We start from the raw sequence: 16,693 nt of genomic DNA, 5'->3' as shown, positions 1-16,693 counted from the left end.
ACCTTGTATATGGTGAAGTGGAAGAGAGAGAGTGGCTACATGTGGATTGTAAGAAGAAAGATGGCACAAAAGTATTGAGGAAGGAAAGGGTGATGTAGGCCTTAGAAAAAAAAAAAATGATAATATTAAACATGGCCAATTTATTGGAAGGCCACATGGCTGTAAACGCAGCTGCCAGCAGATGTTCGAGAAGGTGGTGGCGAAGAAGAAGCGAGGCATAGCCGCCTTGAAGGATTATGGCTGTCAGGTGGAGGAGGGTTCTCGAGTGCGGAGGCTGGAACGCTGCAGAGCTGCAGGCGCAAGGTTGAGTGTCCAGGTGCGAAGGGCTGGTCTCGTGGCTGTGCAAAGCTAGAGGCGAAGAGTTGCAGGTTCTAGCTGGCGGAAGCCGACGTGCTGGCGTCAAAGGTGGTGGTATTGAGACGCCCTTGCTGTAGAGAAGGTGCCCGGGTGATGGTGATTATGCAGAGGCTGGCGACGGCTGGACATTGAGGTGCGTGGAGTACGCTGGCTGGTGACAAAGCGGAGAGGCAGTTACAGACAGGTGAAGAAAGAAGGGGTCGAGCTAGTTGCTCTTGACGGTGACTGGGCAACGAGTAGAAGGCGTGGACCAGTTGTGAGGTGGCCGCTTTGTAAGAACTGTGGAGAGCCAACGGAGAAGGTGCTGGCGGCCTTGTGACAGTGGAAGAGCTGCTGAGGGCTCTTGGGCGCAGCTACAAACAGAGGTGAAGCTGGTATGGGCAGAGCCGGCTGGTGGGACTAGGCGGGACCAGAGGTGAAAGCGCTTGGAAAGATGGTCGCCTTGTAGTCGCCTTGTATAGCAAGGCTGGGTGATGGAGGCTGCGGAGACATCAGGCGCAAGGTGAAGCCCCGGGTTTTGTGGACAAGAGAAGGTGTGAAGAAGGCGCCTGGTTTGAGGAGTTGCTGCTGGGAATCGTGAAGGGACCAGAGGTGACAGCGTGGAAAGATGGCCGCCTAGTGGTTTTACTGGGGGGTTCTGCAAGTGAACTGACGGGCTGGTGTGGGCCGTGTGAGAAAGGAGCCGTGGTGGCAACTGGGAGTAGTGTACAGGGAAGTGGAGACAGGCAAGGACAGTGAGGCTGTTAGCAAGGACTGAAGATGTGGCTTGGGCTGGATGCAAGAGGAGGCTGCTGTGTTGAGCTGTTGGGTTGGTGCTGAAGATTGTGCAGAGGCTCTGTGGTTGGCGAAGCTGCTGGTCTCGACACACAGAGAGTGGGAGCTACTGAAGTTGAAGGTTAGCCGGAGTGGGCGCCTTCTGGAGAGGAGTAGCTAGTTTGTGTGGGCGATGATTGCAGGCAGAGCGTGGATGGTGACCAGAGAGAGAGAGCCTTGATGTCTTGTGTGTGTTGACTGAAGTAGAGGTGTTGATGTGTGGGCTGGAGACAGTGGGGCTCGCCTACGACACTTGGCAGGTAGCAGCTAGACAGAGAGTAGCCGGGCTACAGAGGAAGTGAAGAAGGGTTGCTGGTGGGGCGCCCTCTGGAGATTACAGGGGCTACAGAGGTTGTGAAGAAGGGTTGCTGGTGGGGCTACAGAGGAAGTGAAGAAGGGTTGCTGGTGGGGCGCCCTCTGGAGATTACAGGGACCGGGAGACAGAGGCTTGGTTGTCAGACGCAAGGGTGGAATCCTAGGCAGTAAATCCTGGCCAGAGTCCTGGTCTTTGGTGTATTTGCTGAGTTGTACATGGTTGGTGCTTTGTATGTTTTTTGCTGGATAATCATCAGTTTATTGGGGTTTTGAGCTGTCCTTCTGGTGTGGGTGGGTGGCTGGTGGTGCCCCTGTTGGTTCGTGTTGTTATTCCAAGTTTGGGAGGTGAAGGGCTATAGAGGCAAGGGTTTTCTTTCTTTTTTTCACCTCACATCCTTTTGGTGCCCCCACTGAGGATCTTTCTTCAGGTTCCTTCAGTTTACAGGTTGCAACCATGGCGTTTGCTTATCCTGAATTTCACGGTGATAAGAATGAGGATGTAGAGGATTTCCTGGAGCAAATGGAGGTGGCATGTATTACCAACCATGTGGATAATCCGGATCAAATTTTAAGGCTCTTCCAGATCTTTTTGAAGGGCACAGCGGGTACATGGCTTTGAGAGTTTGAAGCAAAAAGAATGATTGGTAGCCCATCTGGAATGATGATGGTGGAAAACCTGAGAGAAGCCCTTACAAAGGAGTTTCAAAGAAGAGAAGATCCCAATGATGTTTGGCAGGAGCTCCAGCAGCTGAAGCAAGGCGAAAGCCAGAGTGTGGCAAGTTATGTTACAATTTTCAGTAAGCTATGGACAAGATGGTGTTTAGCTCTTGAAACAGAAGTTCCCCCCATGTTTGTGAAGAAGATGCAATTCATAGCAGGTTTGAAGCAAAGTTTGTTGGTAAAAGTGGACTTGAAGCAACCTTCTACTTATGAAGAGGCGGTGAGGATTGCGGAAGAGAAAGAATGGAAGCTGAAGAAAATGGCGGATTATGGGATGATCAAGGAAGACGAAGTGGTCAAGAATGGTTGTCTTGATGTGAATATGGTCCAGGTTGATTTTGTACAACAAACACCTACTATGTACCAACAAATTGGCAGGGGAATGTACCACGTAAATCTTGAGGTAGTCGCCAAGGATTTTGGGCAGTTTAATGAGAGCACTGTGAAGTCTATAGCGGTGGATGTTATGCCAGCTTATGGTTATGAGAATTACCAGATTTCTGATAATGTTTCCACTAGTCAGGGTGTGTTAAGTGATGTTATTTATGCTTCTAAAGTTCAAGCAGAGAAAATTCTTGCAGAGAATAAGGTTTTGCCAATCATAGGCAGGGATTTAGATGTCAACAGATGCTTCTCTTGGCTTAAGGAGCCTGTTCAGGGACCTAAGGGGAGGAGGGGAGAGACAGAAGATGATCTACAAGAAGAGGATGGAGTGGAAGAGCAAGTAGACGAAGAGATTGAAGGAGATGGATTGCAAATGGAGGATCTAGCAGGATTTGACTCGAGGGGTGAGACAAGGGAAAATCTTGAGCCTGAAGAAGAACCAAAGGTGGTTGGCAATGAAGAAGTGGAGGACAAGATGATGCTTGAAGCACCTTCGGAAATGAGTCTTTCTTCCGAAGAGGACAGTGGAAGTGGAATGCTGGTCACGAATGATCCGGTGAGTGAGAGCAATGCTTATCTGCTGGATTCTGGGAATTTTCTTATTGAACCGGTTGAAGAAGAACTAATGCTTGAGAAACCCGGCATGTGGGAGCCAGAGTCAGGTGAATTTGGGGTTATGAGGTCTGGGAATGCTATGCTGGAAAAAGACGGAAATTTTTCCACAACAGTGAATGCTTATGAGCCAGGTAATCAAAGATCCAAGGATTTGGGTTGCAAAATGTTAATGCATATGCTTTTAACTGTGGCTGTGCAGTGGGCAAGTGAGGCCCAAGTATGTTTGGGATTGACCCAAGGAAAAAAAGATGTGGATGAGGGTTATGCAGACCCAGTTTTTGGTGATGCTAAGAGTGTGCATGAACAGGATAGTCAGAATGGTGTGATGCCATTAGTTTTGAATGAAAGGAACTCCCAATTGGTATATCACTTAGAAGAAATAGATGGGCAGGCATGTATAATGGGAAGAGACATGCAACAGTGGCCATTTGACCCTGGAGGCTGACAGTTTATGGATACTAACTGCTAGGACATAAATGTCCTGCAGGCTAGGTGGTTGGCAAAGTATGTCAGGCGTTTTTCTGAGAGGTATTCTGGGCTTGTGTACATACAGGATGCATGGCATGTGTGAGAGTTTCGCTCGGGAACGCCTTGGCAGATGTACAGAGAGAATGGTTTGGCTGTGAGCATGTACAGGCTTGTCCGAAATATGGTCGGCTGGGGATGATGTCAGCTGTTTGGCAGCTCTGAATGTGTGGGCGTCCCAAGAAATGAGTGGGCTTTCGGAAGCTGCATTCAAGTGTGTGGAGAGCGTGGGGAGCAATAATCATTGAAAGGGCCAATGTTACCTTGTATATGGTGAAGTGGAAGAGAGAGAGTGGCTACATGTGGATTGTAAGAAGAAAGATGGCACAAAAGTATTGAGGAAGGAAAGGGTGATGTAGGCCTTAGAAAAAAAAAATGATAATATTAAACATGGCCAATTTATTGGAAGGCCACATGGCTGTAAACGCAGCTGCCAGCAGATGTTCGAGAAGGTGGTGGCGAAGAAGAAGCGAGGCATAGCCGCCTTGAAGGATTATGGCTGTCAGGTGGAGGAGGGTTCTCGAGTGCGGAGGCTGGAACGCTGCAGAGCTGCAGGCGCAAGGTTGAGTGTCCAGGTGCGAAGGGCTGGTCTCGTGGCTGTGCAAAGCTAGAGGCGAAGAGTTGCAGGTTCTAGCTGGCGGAAGCCGACGTGCTGGCGTCGAAGGTGGTGGTATTGAGACGCCCTTGCTGTAGAGAAGGTGCCCGGGTGATGGTGATTATGCAGAGGCTGGCGACGGCTGGACGTTGGGGTGCGTGGAGTACGCTGGCTGGTGACAAAGCGGAGAGGCAGTTACAGACAGGTGAAGAGAGAAGGGGTCGAGCTAGTTGCTCTTGACGGTGACTGGGCAACGAGTAGAAGGCGTGGACCAGTTGTGAGGTGGCCGCTTTGTAAGAACTGTGGAGAGCCAACGGAGAAGGTGTTGGCGGCCTTGTGACAGTGGAAGAGCTGCTGAGGGCTCTTGGGCGCAGCTACAAACAGAGGTGAAGCTGGTATGGGCAGAGCCGGCTGGTGGGACTAGGCGGGACCAGAGGTGAAAGCGCTGGGAAAGATGGTCGCCTTGTAGTCGCCTTGTATAGCAAGGCTGGGTGATGGAGGCTGCGGAGACATCAGGCGCAAGGTGAAGCCCCGGGTTTTGTGGACAAGAGAAGGTGTGAAGAAGGCGCCTGGTTTGAGGAGTTGCTGCTGGGAATCGTGAAGGGACCAGAGGTGACAGCGTGGAAAGATGGCCGCCTAGTGGTTTTACTGGGGGGTTCTGCAAGTGAACTGACGGGCTGGTGTGGGCCGTGTGAGAAAGGAGCCGTGGTGGCAACTGGGAGTAGTGTACAGGGAAGTGGAGACAGGCAAGGACAGTGAGGCTGTTAGCAAGGACTGAAGATGTGGCTTGGGCTGGATGCAAGAGGAGGCTGCTGTGTTGAGCTGTTGGGTTGGTGCTGAAGATTGTGCAGAGGCTCTGTGGTTGGCGAAGCTGCTGGTCTCGACACACAGAGAGTGGGAGCTACTGAAGTTGAAGGTTAGCCGGAGTGGGCGCCTTCTGGAGAGGAGTAGCTAGTTTGTGTGGGCGATGATTGCAGGCAGAGCGTGGATGGTGACCAGAGAGAGAGAGCCTTGATGTCTTGTGTGTGTTGACTGAAGTAGAGGTGTTGATGTGTGGGCTGGAGACAGTGGGGCTCGCCTACGACACTTGGCAGGTAGCAGCTAGACAGAGAGTAGCCGGGCTACAGAGGAAGTGAAGAAGGGTTGCTGGTGGGGCGCCCTCTGGAGATTACAGGGGCTACAGAGGTTGTGAAGAAGGGTTGCTGGTGGGGCTACAGAGGAAGTGAAGAAGGGTTGCTGGTGGGGCGCCCTCTGGAGATTACAGGGACCGGGAGACAGAGGCTTGGTTGTCAGACGCAAGGGTGGAATCCTAGGCAGTAAATCCTGGCCAGAGTCCTGGTCTTTGGTGTATTTGCTGAGTTGTACATGGTTGGTGCTTTGTATGTTTTTTGCTGGATAATCATCAGTTTATTGGGGTTTTGAGCTGTCCTTCTGGTGTGGGTGGGTGGCTGGTGGTGCCCCTGTTGGTTCGTGTTGTTATTCCAAGTTTGGGAGGTGAAGGGCTATAGAGGCAAGGGTTTTCTTTCTTTTTTTCACCTCACAACGTCACCGATGGACCCGAACACGAAGCTTACATTGAATGATCCTTGTGAGCGAGTTGATGCCTCTCCGTATCGGAAGCTGGTTGGTTCATTGATCTGGTTGCTAAACACCAGATTGGACTTGAGCTTTCCTGTGGGGCTGTTGAACTCATTCATGCAGACGCCTTTGAAGTCTCGGTGGGACGCAGGATTGCGGATCTTGCGGTATCTGTAGGGTACGAAGGATCTCAGACTCGTCTAAGACACTGGAGGTGAAACGAAGGACCGAGTCCGACTCCAAGGCTGGAGTGACTCAGATTGGGGAGGAGATCTAGACACGAGGAGATCTACATCAGGCTACAGTTTTACCCTCGGCTTAGGAGTTGTTTCATGGAGCAGCAAGAGGCAGCCAACTATTGCCTTGTTGTCTACAGAGGCAAAGTACCGGGCTGCTTGTGGTGCTGCTTGCGAGGTTGTGTGGCTGCGGAGGTTGCGTGGCGAGATTGGGTTTCCATAGAAGGAACCCACGGTCATCCAGTACGATAACCAGAGCTGTATCGCTATTGCTCGGAACCCGGTCTTCCATGCCCGGACCAAGCACATAGAGATACAATATCACTTTGTTCGTGAGAAGATCTTGGCTGGTGACATCTTGCTTCTTTATTGTTCGACGGAGGACAATGCGGTAGACCTCTTCACGAAGTCTCTATCTCAGGCTATGCTCCGGCGGCACTCTAGCTCACTGGGGTTGGTTCCACATCTAGGAGCTGAGAGGGGGTGTTAGTAGTCATCTCTTGTCTGTACACTACACCAAGACCTCTGTTGTGGGTGTGCTTGCCCGTTTTTGGTGTTTCCCCATTTTTCCTCACTTCCATGTATTTTTCCCATTTTTTTTTGAGGTGTGGAGGGCTGTCGGTTGTCTTCCTTTGCTGGCCGATTGAGAGTTGCTACCCGACTGGTCTTTAGCAGATCTGGCCGACTGCAGCACCTAGCTGACCAGGGCTTTTGCTGGTCGTGAGCATCCCAGGTGTTGGTCACGAGCACATGCTGCTGTCAGCCTGTTTTAGACTGGCCGACCAGCAGGCTAGGGCCATATAAAATGGCCCCTTGCCCCCCCCACACTCTGCAGTTGTAGATCCTGGATTTTATTGAGTGTATATAGCAGAGTTACATAGCTTCTCTCTCTCTCTCTCTCTCTCTCTCTCTCTCTCTCTCTCTCATCTGTGTTTTGCTCTCTACAGCAGTTGTCTTCATTTCGCTGTGCATTCTAACAATATCTTGGGGGTGCCTTGAGCATGGGACCAGCTAGGTCTCTCGGAGATTGGATTGCACACATGCAGTTACCTCAGGAGGAGCAGGAGAGAGGCGTGACAGGGATCCGGGTTAGAGATAGGCTTAGCATCGACAATGACTCAGCTATTCCTCAAGAGTGGTTGACTCCTATTTCAAACCTGGACACCCCCCCCCCTCCCCCGGTGTGGCTAGGCGTGTTTACTAGACACGATATCCTCATGGCAATCCATGGAGAAGATGAGGACAGTGGTCTACTCACTTTTTTCTATTGGATCCCATGGCAGACTAGAGAGATCAGAGCTCCCCTTGGAGGATTTCAGAGCCTGCACCATTTAGAGGGTGAGGGTGATTGGTTTTCGGGCACGGGAATGGCACATAGATCCAGCACCGGCCAAGGTGGCCAGGGAGAGACTATGGCGGCTATGGATTTGGGAGTGCCGACCTCTCACGTGGCTGCAATGGGACTCGGGAGAGTGGACTTGGCATGATCCCGCGGATCGGGAGGAGACTCTGGATGCCCCCTTCTTTGCATGTACAGCGCGACTTGGCCACAGGATTCAGATGCCTGAGATAGATGGCACGCTGGCAGCAGCAGCACATTGGCAGTCTCAGGGTCTATCACAACGCTTCCTTTCAGATTTATGGAAGAGGCTTTGTGACCACTTTCGGCCAAGGAAGATCACTCTCTTTCTTTGGCTGATGGCACACAGGAGTTTGGCAATCGGTACTTGGCTGGCAGTTCAAGGTTGGTCAGCAGCTTGCCCGCGGTGCGGCCACCCCCAGGAGTCTCAGTGACATTGCCTTTGGGATTGCCCGAAGGCTCAACAGATTTGGCAGTGGATTCTCCGCATCTTGGCTATGGACAGGGCATCGACCCGGATCATCACTTGGGGTACTGTCGCTCGGGCCACTGAGGCTGGAGTGGTCAGGTCTTATGAGGAGGATGGGGGAGGACTAGCCCTTTAGGTCTCAGTCACAGCCCCACCTATAGGTGACTAGCGACCAGGCTCATGCCAGAGATGGGAGATTTGTAGTAGCATAGCAGCCTGGCACATCTGGCGTGCGAGGCCATCGAGGGTACCCACTCTCTGCCGGATGAGACCATCAAGAGCATATGGCTTGATATCATTCACACCCTCCGCAGTCAGTGGGGGAAGCTACAGGGAGGCTCTGACCGCATGCGGAAGCAGCGGGAAGCCTTCTTGAGACCTTGGAGGCCTGGCCCTTTCCTCACAAATAGAGGCAGTGACCCCATTTGGCATTACAGACCACTTGTGTGGTTGTCCCCCCCACCCCCCCCCCCCTTCCCCCTGTATGAGATAGCCTTCTCCTCACAGAGTGGCCAGACGGAGGAGAAGCATCTCTTCCCTTTGATCACTTGTTTCCCACCCTTATATGAGGCGAGTTTGTATCTAGCCCGTCGTGGTTGTACTTAGCCCTTTGTAGCTGTTTTTTCTTTAACTAATTGAAGGATCTTTTTCCCGGAATAAAATAATAGTAATAAATCTCTTGACAGACAAGGAGATAAATGCAATAGCCTAGCCATCACGGGCATCCCAATTCCCATCTCTTCTGCTCTTGAGTAGCAGCAGCAGCAACTGCAGGAGCAGTTGCCTGGGCACCTTGCTCAAGGAGCTACATTTTCTGGATGTACATCTTCACCATTTACGTAACCCCAAAGGCCTTTATCCACAAGTAGATTTCTAACCATGAAACTCCACAGGGAGTAGTTGCTGCCATGGAGATTGTCCTCTTGGGACAAAACCCTAACACATCCGATGCATTCTGAGCCATAGATCATGCAGAAAAAAATCTTGTCCCACACTAGTGCCACGCGCACTGCAGATAGTACCCACTGAATGCACCCAGAGGCTGGTAGTGGCTCATTGTAGCGAGTACCTACAAGTAAATGAAAAAATGACAAAGTGTAGGGTATAAAGAATGCACTGGCGAGTATCTGCACGAGCCAGAAATCGGTGTAGGGAGTTGATGTAGCACTGAGAAACCTCTCTAGTGCCGAAGCTAGCACGGAGAACTCTTCAAAGGAGGCTGGAGTAGGGAGGCTGTCTGGACAGCAGCACAGAAGCCGTTTTGGCAGCGACAGGCACAGCTGGAACGCTTCAAATGTCCCTGGAGTCAAAACAGTGGGTGGAGATGGGCTGAGCCGGCGGCAGTGGTCCTCTCCCCACTAGCGCCGCACCTGCTGAGAGGAGCAGCGGTGGTCCTCTCCCCACTAGTGCCGCCCAATTTTGGTGGTGGGAATGAGCAGCGACTGACCTACGGGGCAAGGACGCAGATGTGCTGAGCGGCCGACCGTGGGGCGGTGGTGGCCCTCTTCCCACTAGCGCTGGCGGAGCAGTGGTGGCGCTCTCTCCACTAGTGCCGCTCACTTTTGGTGGTGGGAATGGGCAGTGGGGGCGCTCTCTCCACTAGTGCCGCTCACTTTTGGTGGTGGGAATGGGCGGTGGCTAAACCAGGGGCCAAGAACTTGGGTGGCAGAGGGAGGAGCTTGGGTGGGCGTGTGGCTTGGCAAGGCTTACCTGGAGAAGCCCAAAATCAGGCCGGTCAAAGCACAGACGGCGAGCTGTTGAATTTTGGCGGTCACCACAGAGGCTTGCTGGTGCGCGCTGGGCGCTTGGTACCCAGAGCAGCAGCAACAGTGTGTGGGCCAGAGGCATATTTCTGTCACTGCAAAAAATATGAAGATGGACATGTGTTGATTCTGAATTTTCAGGAAAGTACAAACTGTAGGTAAAATCTGAGACTATTGTGTAAAACCACTCACCCAAGCCTTCCCGAGCTCCGTGTACAAGAAGAGAGGCATGAAGTTTTCTCCTGGCTGTTTTGTCCCACACTTAACATAAGGAAGTACTGCTGTTTGATATTTTTATAGGGACTATGTGCTCTAGTATATAGGTGGCGGCTGGCCTCCCAAGCTTTAAAAAAAAACACCTAACGCTTTTTCCCATTGAAAAACTGGGCGCCCCTTTCTAGAACCCCTCAAAGTGGCCAAAAAACGTTTTCCCTAAAACCAAAAACAACATGCTTTCTGTTTTAACCTTTTTCAGGCAAAACCCCCCCAAAAATAACAAGCTGCCTTTTCTGGCTGCCTAGCGGCCTGCTTTCTGTCAGCGCTCAGAAGCATCTGGCTGTCTGCTCTGCCAACGCACAGCCACCTCTGCCTTTGCACTGACCCACTCTGCTGTCCCCTTCTCTCTCTGCTGCACCAACCAGCCTGGCTGTTTTGCTGTGCCAACTAGGTCCTGTGCTGCTGCACCAACCAGCCATGCTGGTTTACTGCACAAACAGTCCCATGCTGTACAGCTGCGCCTACAGCCTTGCTGTACTGTTGTGCACAGGCTGATTACAGCCTTTGGCTGTACACTCAGGCCACCCCTTGCCCACATGTTTCTTTATTGTCAAGGGTATCATAAGTTATAACCCTAAAAAACACATCCCTCAGACCACATATACATGCCATTCAGCACTAGCATCCCATACCACCAGGGGCCCTCGGCAAGACTATCTGTGATCTGCCATTCCCACGGCAGGAGTAGAAACAGTCTAGACCTATCAGGATTCAGAAGTGCACCACACAATTGACTCCCAAATAATAACCCAAGGCATCACTTTTATAGTGATAACTGCCACTATAAATAGCTAACCTGTTATTTATAGTTGGCCAGTAGCCTATTGTGAACCTTAGCCCTCTGTATCTGCTTGCTTCATCGTAATCCCAGGGACCCCTAACCTTGGTGAATTAGGCTCACGTATCCAAGGATTAGCTCCACAGAAATTCCAGAAGATTTTGTCACCAAGATCTTCTGATTGAGCCAACGGGCGGATTCTTGGGTCTTCCGAGATACCTAGGGATATGGTGATGTGCTTGGGATGGAAGGGGAAAACTTGGCTTGAGAGGGGGAAGATGGTGCTGCTGAATTTTTAGTGTTAAGCATGAGACCCGATCATGCAGTTTCTAACAAGTGTTTCGTTTAATAGCTTTGGATTTCGAACTGTGCAGTTTTTTATGAAAAGTTTCTGGTGACATTGGCTAGATTGTAGCTGAACCCTTTTGAACATTGGGAGTGGCTGTAATAGATGCTGGATGACTTGCTTTTAAGAATCCCTAGGCTACACTAGTTATCATCAGAGCACGTTAAGCTTTTCACTAACATGCCCCACAGTTTGCATTTACTGGGAATGCGGGTGCGGAAGCATGGACCTTGAAATGTTCTCTTCTCCACATCCTTGCCTTATATGAGGGATTCAATAGAGTGACTTTATTCTCCTTAAGTCGATCTACCACAGATATCATGGTAACCGTTGATGGCTTGCTAGGTTCAGTCACTCATTTATATACACGCCTAGTTTAATTCCAGATATCATTAATAATGCTGATTTCTTTGTACAAATCAGGTGGTACGAAATGTGTTTTTTGCACAGGCGGGAAGATGAAGGGAGAGTCAGGTTTGACAGACTGCCGTGTTTGTAGAGGAGCAGGTATGGTGGCAAGCAAGTTCATATTCTCATTGCATATTGGATCTGTTGACTTGGCTCGTCATTGTCAGCATGTACCAACTTCATGCCCAACAGAAGTTGCATTACTGACTCTTTTTTTTGCTTGTCCAGGTTTGATTTTGTGTAGGAAATGCAGTGGCTCGGGGTACTCCAGGCGTCTTTAGTGTTCTCAGCAGTTCTATCTGTCCTGTGTGTGGTTCAGGACACCAGTTTGCCAGATTTGGGCAGACAGGAAAGCCATGCAAAGTCATGTTATCCCTCTGGAGTCTGGGCTCATGTGAAAGATGGACATAGAGCGTCTTTGCTTTTGAGAGTGACTGTATATTAGAAAGGAGGGGGGGGGGGGGTGGTATGTGTGTATGCCAACACATCTGTGTAACGTTTTTTTTTTCTCTTTGAATAAAGGGAGAGCAAGCTTGAGCTATTTTCTCTCAAAACTCTATACAAGGGGTTGGAGAATTATGTATTATGCCCTATATTCACCTTTTTATTTGAAACAGCTTAAAGCTGTTTTTGGTACTGCTTGGTTCTAGTTTATCATAAGCTGTATTACTTCATAGACATCTCCCTTGCCCAAAGGACGGGCAGGGATCAGACATGGGAGAATCCGCACTCATGATGGACAGTGGCACTGAAATCTCACCTTTTATTGGGCAGTTGTCATGCCTTAAAAGCCCCTGCAAGGACATGTCACTTGGGTGTAACATGTTTGCATTTTATATTCTATATTTTTGTAACTTTTATTTATCTGACTGCTTCAACTTACGTCGTTTCCAAAACAGGCTTGGGGTTCTCTACAATTCTACATTGGGTATGTTTTGTATTGGTCATTTTGTCATGAGAAAAAGATCTAAAGGTTTCAATGCCTTTCTGAACTTTGCTTGTTCATGATGTTCTGTTAAGTGTTTGTTTTTGTAGATGCACGTGTACGCGAGAGAGAGAGAGAGAGAGAGAGAGAGAGAGTTCTATTAATGTCTTCGGAATCCCAAAATGACCTATGAGACCAAATACACAAATGAAGGTCATTGAGGTCTTATGCCAAATCTATGGTCCAAATGAGACGTGTGAAGACCATACCAAATCGAAGGTCCAAAAAAGGAAGTCTAAGTCTAATCGAAAAAAATGTCCCCGTGTTTGTCCACTGTGCCACTAGAAGATGCAACATCTACAATAGCACGAGATTGGGAGGAGTCATCGAATGCTGGAGAGAGTGCCCACCACTTGAGAAGTAGTTGGTTTCAGGCTCTGGATGAGAGCTTTGCTACATGCCAGTCGAGCATTTAGTCAATGGAAGGGGTTGGTGTTGGGTGTTGGGTGTTGAGACGAGGGCATTTGTCAAAAGCCAAAATGATGGCTGTTGTTGTTGGGAGAGATGATGTTGTAGATTAGAACTATCGCCAGGAACAATTGAAGTTGCTAGAACAATAGATCTCAAGTTGTATGGGTGAGAAGCTCTCATGCGCCGGGCGGGGGTTGGAGCACAAACGGGATGGATTGTGGAAAGCTCCCCACAATTGAAAACCTAATATCTCATGTGGGCAGTGGGGATGCGCCTAGAGAGAAAGTGCAAAACCCTCAAAGTGTGCAGAGAGAGAGAGAGAGAGAGAGAGAGAGAGAGAGAGATTTGTAGGATAACCATGAGATAGAATTAGTACCATGTGTATACATTAGTGCTGTTGGAGGTTTTGAACTCGTAAAGCTTGAAGGAAAACATAAATTAAAAATGCACAATTGCTTCTTTACCTACCGTCATTACTGTCATGCTGAAGCTGGGTTGAGGCTGCAATGTTGATAAATTTCATAGTAGTGAGAGTTATGTGAGTAAAACAATGTATGAGAGACCTTGAGTCAGATTGAAAGCCATTTGAAAAAACTCAATAGTCATCCAAAGTGGAATTCGGAAGGTTCTTTAAAGTGGTCACTAGATGCCCAAATTCTTTAGACATCCTCTTCATTAAAAGGAGCTCGAATGCTAGTTAATTGTTCAATTGTGTTGCAATTTATTTTTTTCTCAAGTGTGATGCAAGTTATTCTTCAAATGATATGATTAATCCAAAGATTGGATTTTAAGGTTAATTTTGATTCTTTGATGTTTTTTTCATCACTTGCTGCCCATTCACTACTCTCTTCTTCCTCAATTGGGTTTTCCCCCCATCTGGCCATAATTTACCACAATACTTCTCTCATGGGAAGATACTTGGCTTTTACTTGCCAAGTGTGAAATCCTCCACTTAAATTTTTCAATCATAAGTGTTGCAATCATTGTTCTTAGTAATACCATTAAACTTTTCAATCATAAGTGTTGGAGTCATTGTTCTCAATATTACAGTCAGTTTTAGCTTAAAGCAAGGCAGAGAACCCAATGTGTTGAGATCTCAAAACTTCAATACTTTAATATATAATAAGATTACAAAGAATAATGATTCATAAAGTGACCACAAAAGACATTATGCTTGTTGAAACCACCACCAAGGAAATTAAATAATGTACCAACAGATTTAATGAATTGCTCTTTTGATTCTTCATGTTATTTTTTTTATTTTTTATTTTTTTGCACAATAACACCCTTCTTAGAGATTTTTTTGCACAATAACACCCTTCTTATAGAGATAAAATATCCTCCATATTTTAAGCTCAAAACTTGTGGATTCATAGAGTTATACGAGTCTATAACATTTTTTATTCTGGATGTTTGTGAGTTATACTAGGAGGTGATACAGAGAATGATTTTCTAAAACCTAAGCACTAACCTAAGCTTTGATACCATAATAAATTTCATTGTGAGTGAAGGTATGAGAATAAAAAACTATGAGAGACCTTGACTCAAATTGAAAGCCATTTGAAGAAACTCACAATATATATATTGAAATGAGACAAGCTACGACAAACTAAACCCAAATTACTTGCATAATTTCTTAATCAAAAGTTTACATATTTATAGCCTAGGTCCAAAATATTCTCCTCAAATTATTACACCTACAATCAAGTTTTTAATTCCACAAACTTACTTGCATAATTTCTTAATCAAAAGTTTACATATTTATAGCCTAGGTCCAAAATATTCTCCTCAAATTATTACACCTACAATCAAGTTTTTAATTCCACAAACTTAAAACTTCTCCTACTCCCACCAGGCACTCACCTAGATTTTACCAACTAATTTTTCAATTACTTTTAGCTCTAAGGTTTTACACACCCTTTTTTATGTTTGAACCATCACCTAAGGTTCCAACACGATTTCTCAACTCTAATTTACATAAATGCAAGATCACTATTTTCATAGACCTGGTAAACCTGGTTTTCTAATTCTCCTTGGTGATTCTTGACTAGCAAGGCATATGCTTGACAATCTAGTGCATTATCAAGGTTTGAAAGTTAGGGATATTTCCCTAGCCTCTTAAGTTTCATGTTTGTGTGAGCCTAGCTTAAGGTTGCAAGCCCACTCTTTATTAGTGCAATGGATTAAAAATCTCAATTTAGGGTCTAGTTAATGGGCCACTTCATGTGAACAAATTTATGGTTTACCTTTGGGTTTATGTTTGACAAAGCATGGTCTTTTTTATGGACCACTTGTATCTAAACAAATTTATGGTTTGCTTTGGGTTAGTGTCTGGCAAAGCATGGTCTCTTTTTCTTGAGTACTAACCTTTGCTCAGGAGTCTAAAGGTGGCAATTCTCTTAGATGCCATAATGAAGTTGCCTTGTGGTGGAGGCTTCTCCGCTCATGCCTTGTGTGCCTCTTCTACCATTTGTCATCATCTCTCAAGATGATGACAAATGGTAGAAGAGGCACTTGAACAAACAATGTGAGATGTGTAATTTTTAACACCCTAACCAATTGGGCACTTTTTCTTTCTAAATTTGTGAGAGTTTGTAGTAAAATTTCATGCCAAGGTAGATTTGAACCCAATACCTCCAATTTGAAGTGTCATTCTTGTAAATCATGTCATCATATATGGTGGTGTGTGTGAGAGTGTGGTCGGTGTGTGTGTTGCACATGTACTTCAAATTTTTGTTAAAGAAAAAAAGAATTTGTCTCTCAAGATATTTGTTTAGATCGCAAAGAACAATGTGACATGTGTCTAGCTTTGAGTTGTTACTTCTCTCTCTCTCTCTCTCTCTCTCTCTCTGCCTTCCCTTCGCTTCTTCTCCTTCCCGACTGCTTCCCGCCACCTTCCCATGTTCGCCATCTTCTCTGTTCGCCTGCTTTCGCCCCCGTTCGCCATCTTCTCACTGCTCTCTCTCTCTCTCTCTCTCTCTCTCTCTCGCCTCCCGCCGCCTTCCCTTCGCTTCGCCTTCCCAGCTGCTTCCCGCCGCCTTCCCCTGTTCGCCATCTTCTCTGTTCGCCGCCCTTCGCCCCTGTTCATTATCTTCTCACTGTTCTGTCCCCTTTCCCCACCCACCCTTGCTCAGGCCCCCAAGGCAGCAACATAACTCTCTCTCTCTCTCTCTCCCCCCCGCCTGCTGCCTATCTTTCTCTCTCTCGTAACAGCCCCCTCTGGCCTCTCTCTCTCTGTGGGAAGCACTGCAGACATGCACAGAGCTCTTCCTATGGCCAATGGTTAATTAGTTTTTAACCCGAAACCAGCCTTTTTCAGCCCAAGACAAGATGGAGAGGATTGACACTGAAGACCTGATCAAGGCAGCCATCCAACAACACAAGAAAGAGACAAACAATGCAATTAATATGGTCAACCGGAGCCTTCTTGACAAAGTCAAGAAGCTTGAAGCGCGGATAGCAGCCCAAGATGCAGAGATCGCAAATCTCAAGATAGAGATAGAAGAAGCACGTGCTCAACATAAGCTCGAGGGGAAGGTGAAATTCAGCCCGTCATGATGGAGGAGCTGAACACCATCAAGGCCCAAGTGAGAACACTTCAAGAGGGAGAAGAAAAGAAAGCCCGGGAGACCTCCTCGTGGTGGGTGGAGGTGCTCACGAAGACGCAAAAGCAAGTAGATAAAGTGGAGAAATGGATAGAAGTGGTCAAGAAAGGTAAGAACAAGGAGGCCGAAAGCACATCTACATCGAAGATTATCA

The 16,693-nt window shown here is 47.7% G+C and overlaps 1 protein-coding gene across 1 annotated transcript in view; it reads left to right on the top strand.

The window, feature by feature from the left end:
- Positions 1 to 12,455, top strand: part of LOC147605009 (thylakoid lumenal P17.1 protein) — a 45,511-nt gene extending 33,056 nt beyond the window's left edge. The window contains exons 3-4 of the mRNA XM_086794143.1: positions 11,554 to 11,637; positions 11,767 to 12,455. Of these exons, the coding sequence (XP_086650269.1) occupies positions 11,554 to 11,637; positions 11,767 to 11,819 (137 nt within the window). The 3' untranslated portion in view covers positions 11,820 to 12,455. The remainder of the gene's footprint in view (positions 1 to 11,553; positions 11,638 to 11,766) is intronic.
- The last annotated feature ends 4,238 nt before the right edge of the window (positions 12,456 to 16,693 follow it).

This window comes from Cibotium barometz, chromosome 60 (genome assembly GCF_041138505.1).
Source record: "Cibotium barometz isolate CiBa-2024 chromosome 60, ASM4113850v1, whole genome shotgun sequence".
NCBI classification, from domain to species: domain Eukaryota; kingdom Viridiplantae; phylum Streptophyta; class Polypodiopsida; order Cyatheales; family Cibotiaceae; genus Cibotium; species Cibotium barometz.
Note: the sequence above shows the minus strand (reverse complement) of the source record. Positions and strands in the feature narration are given on the sequence as shown.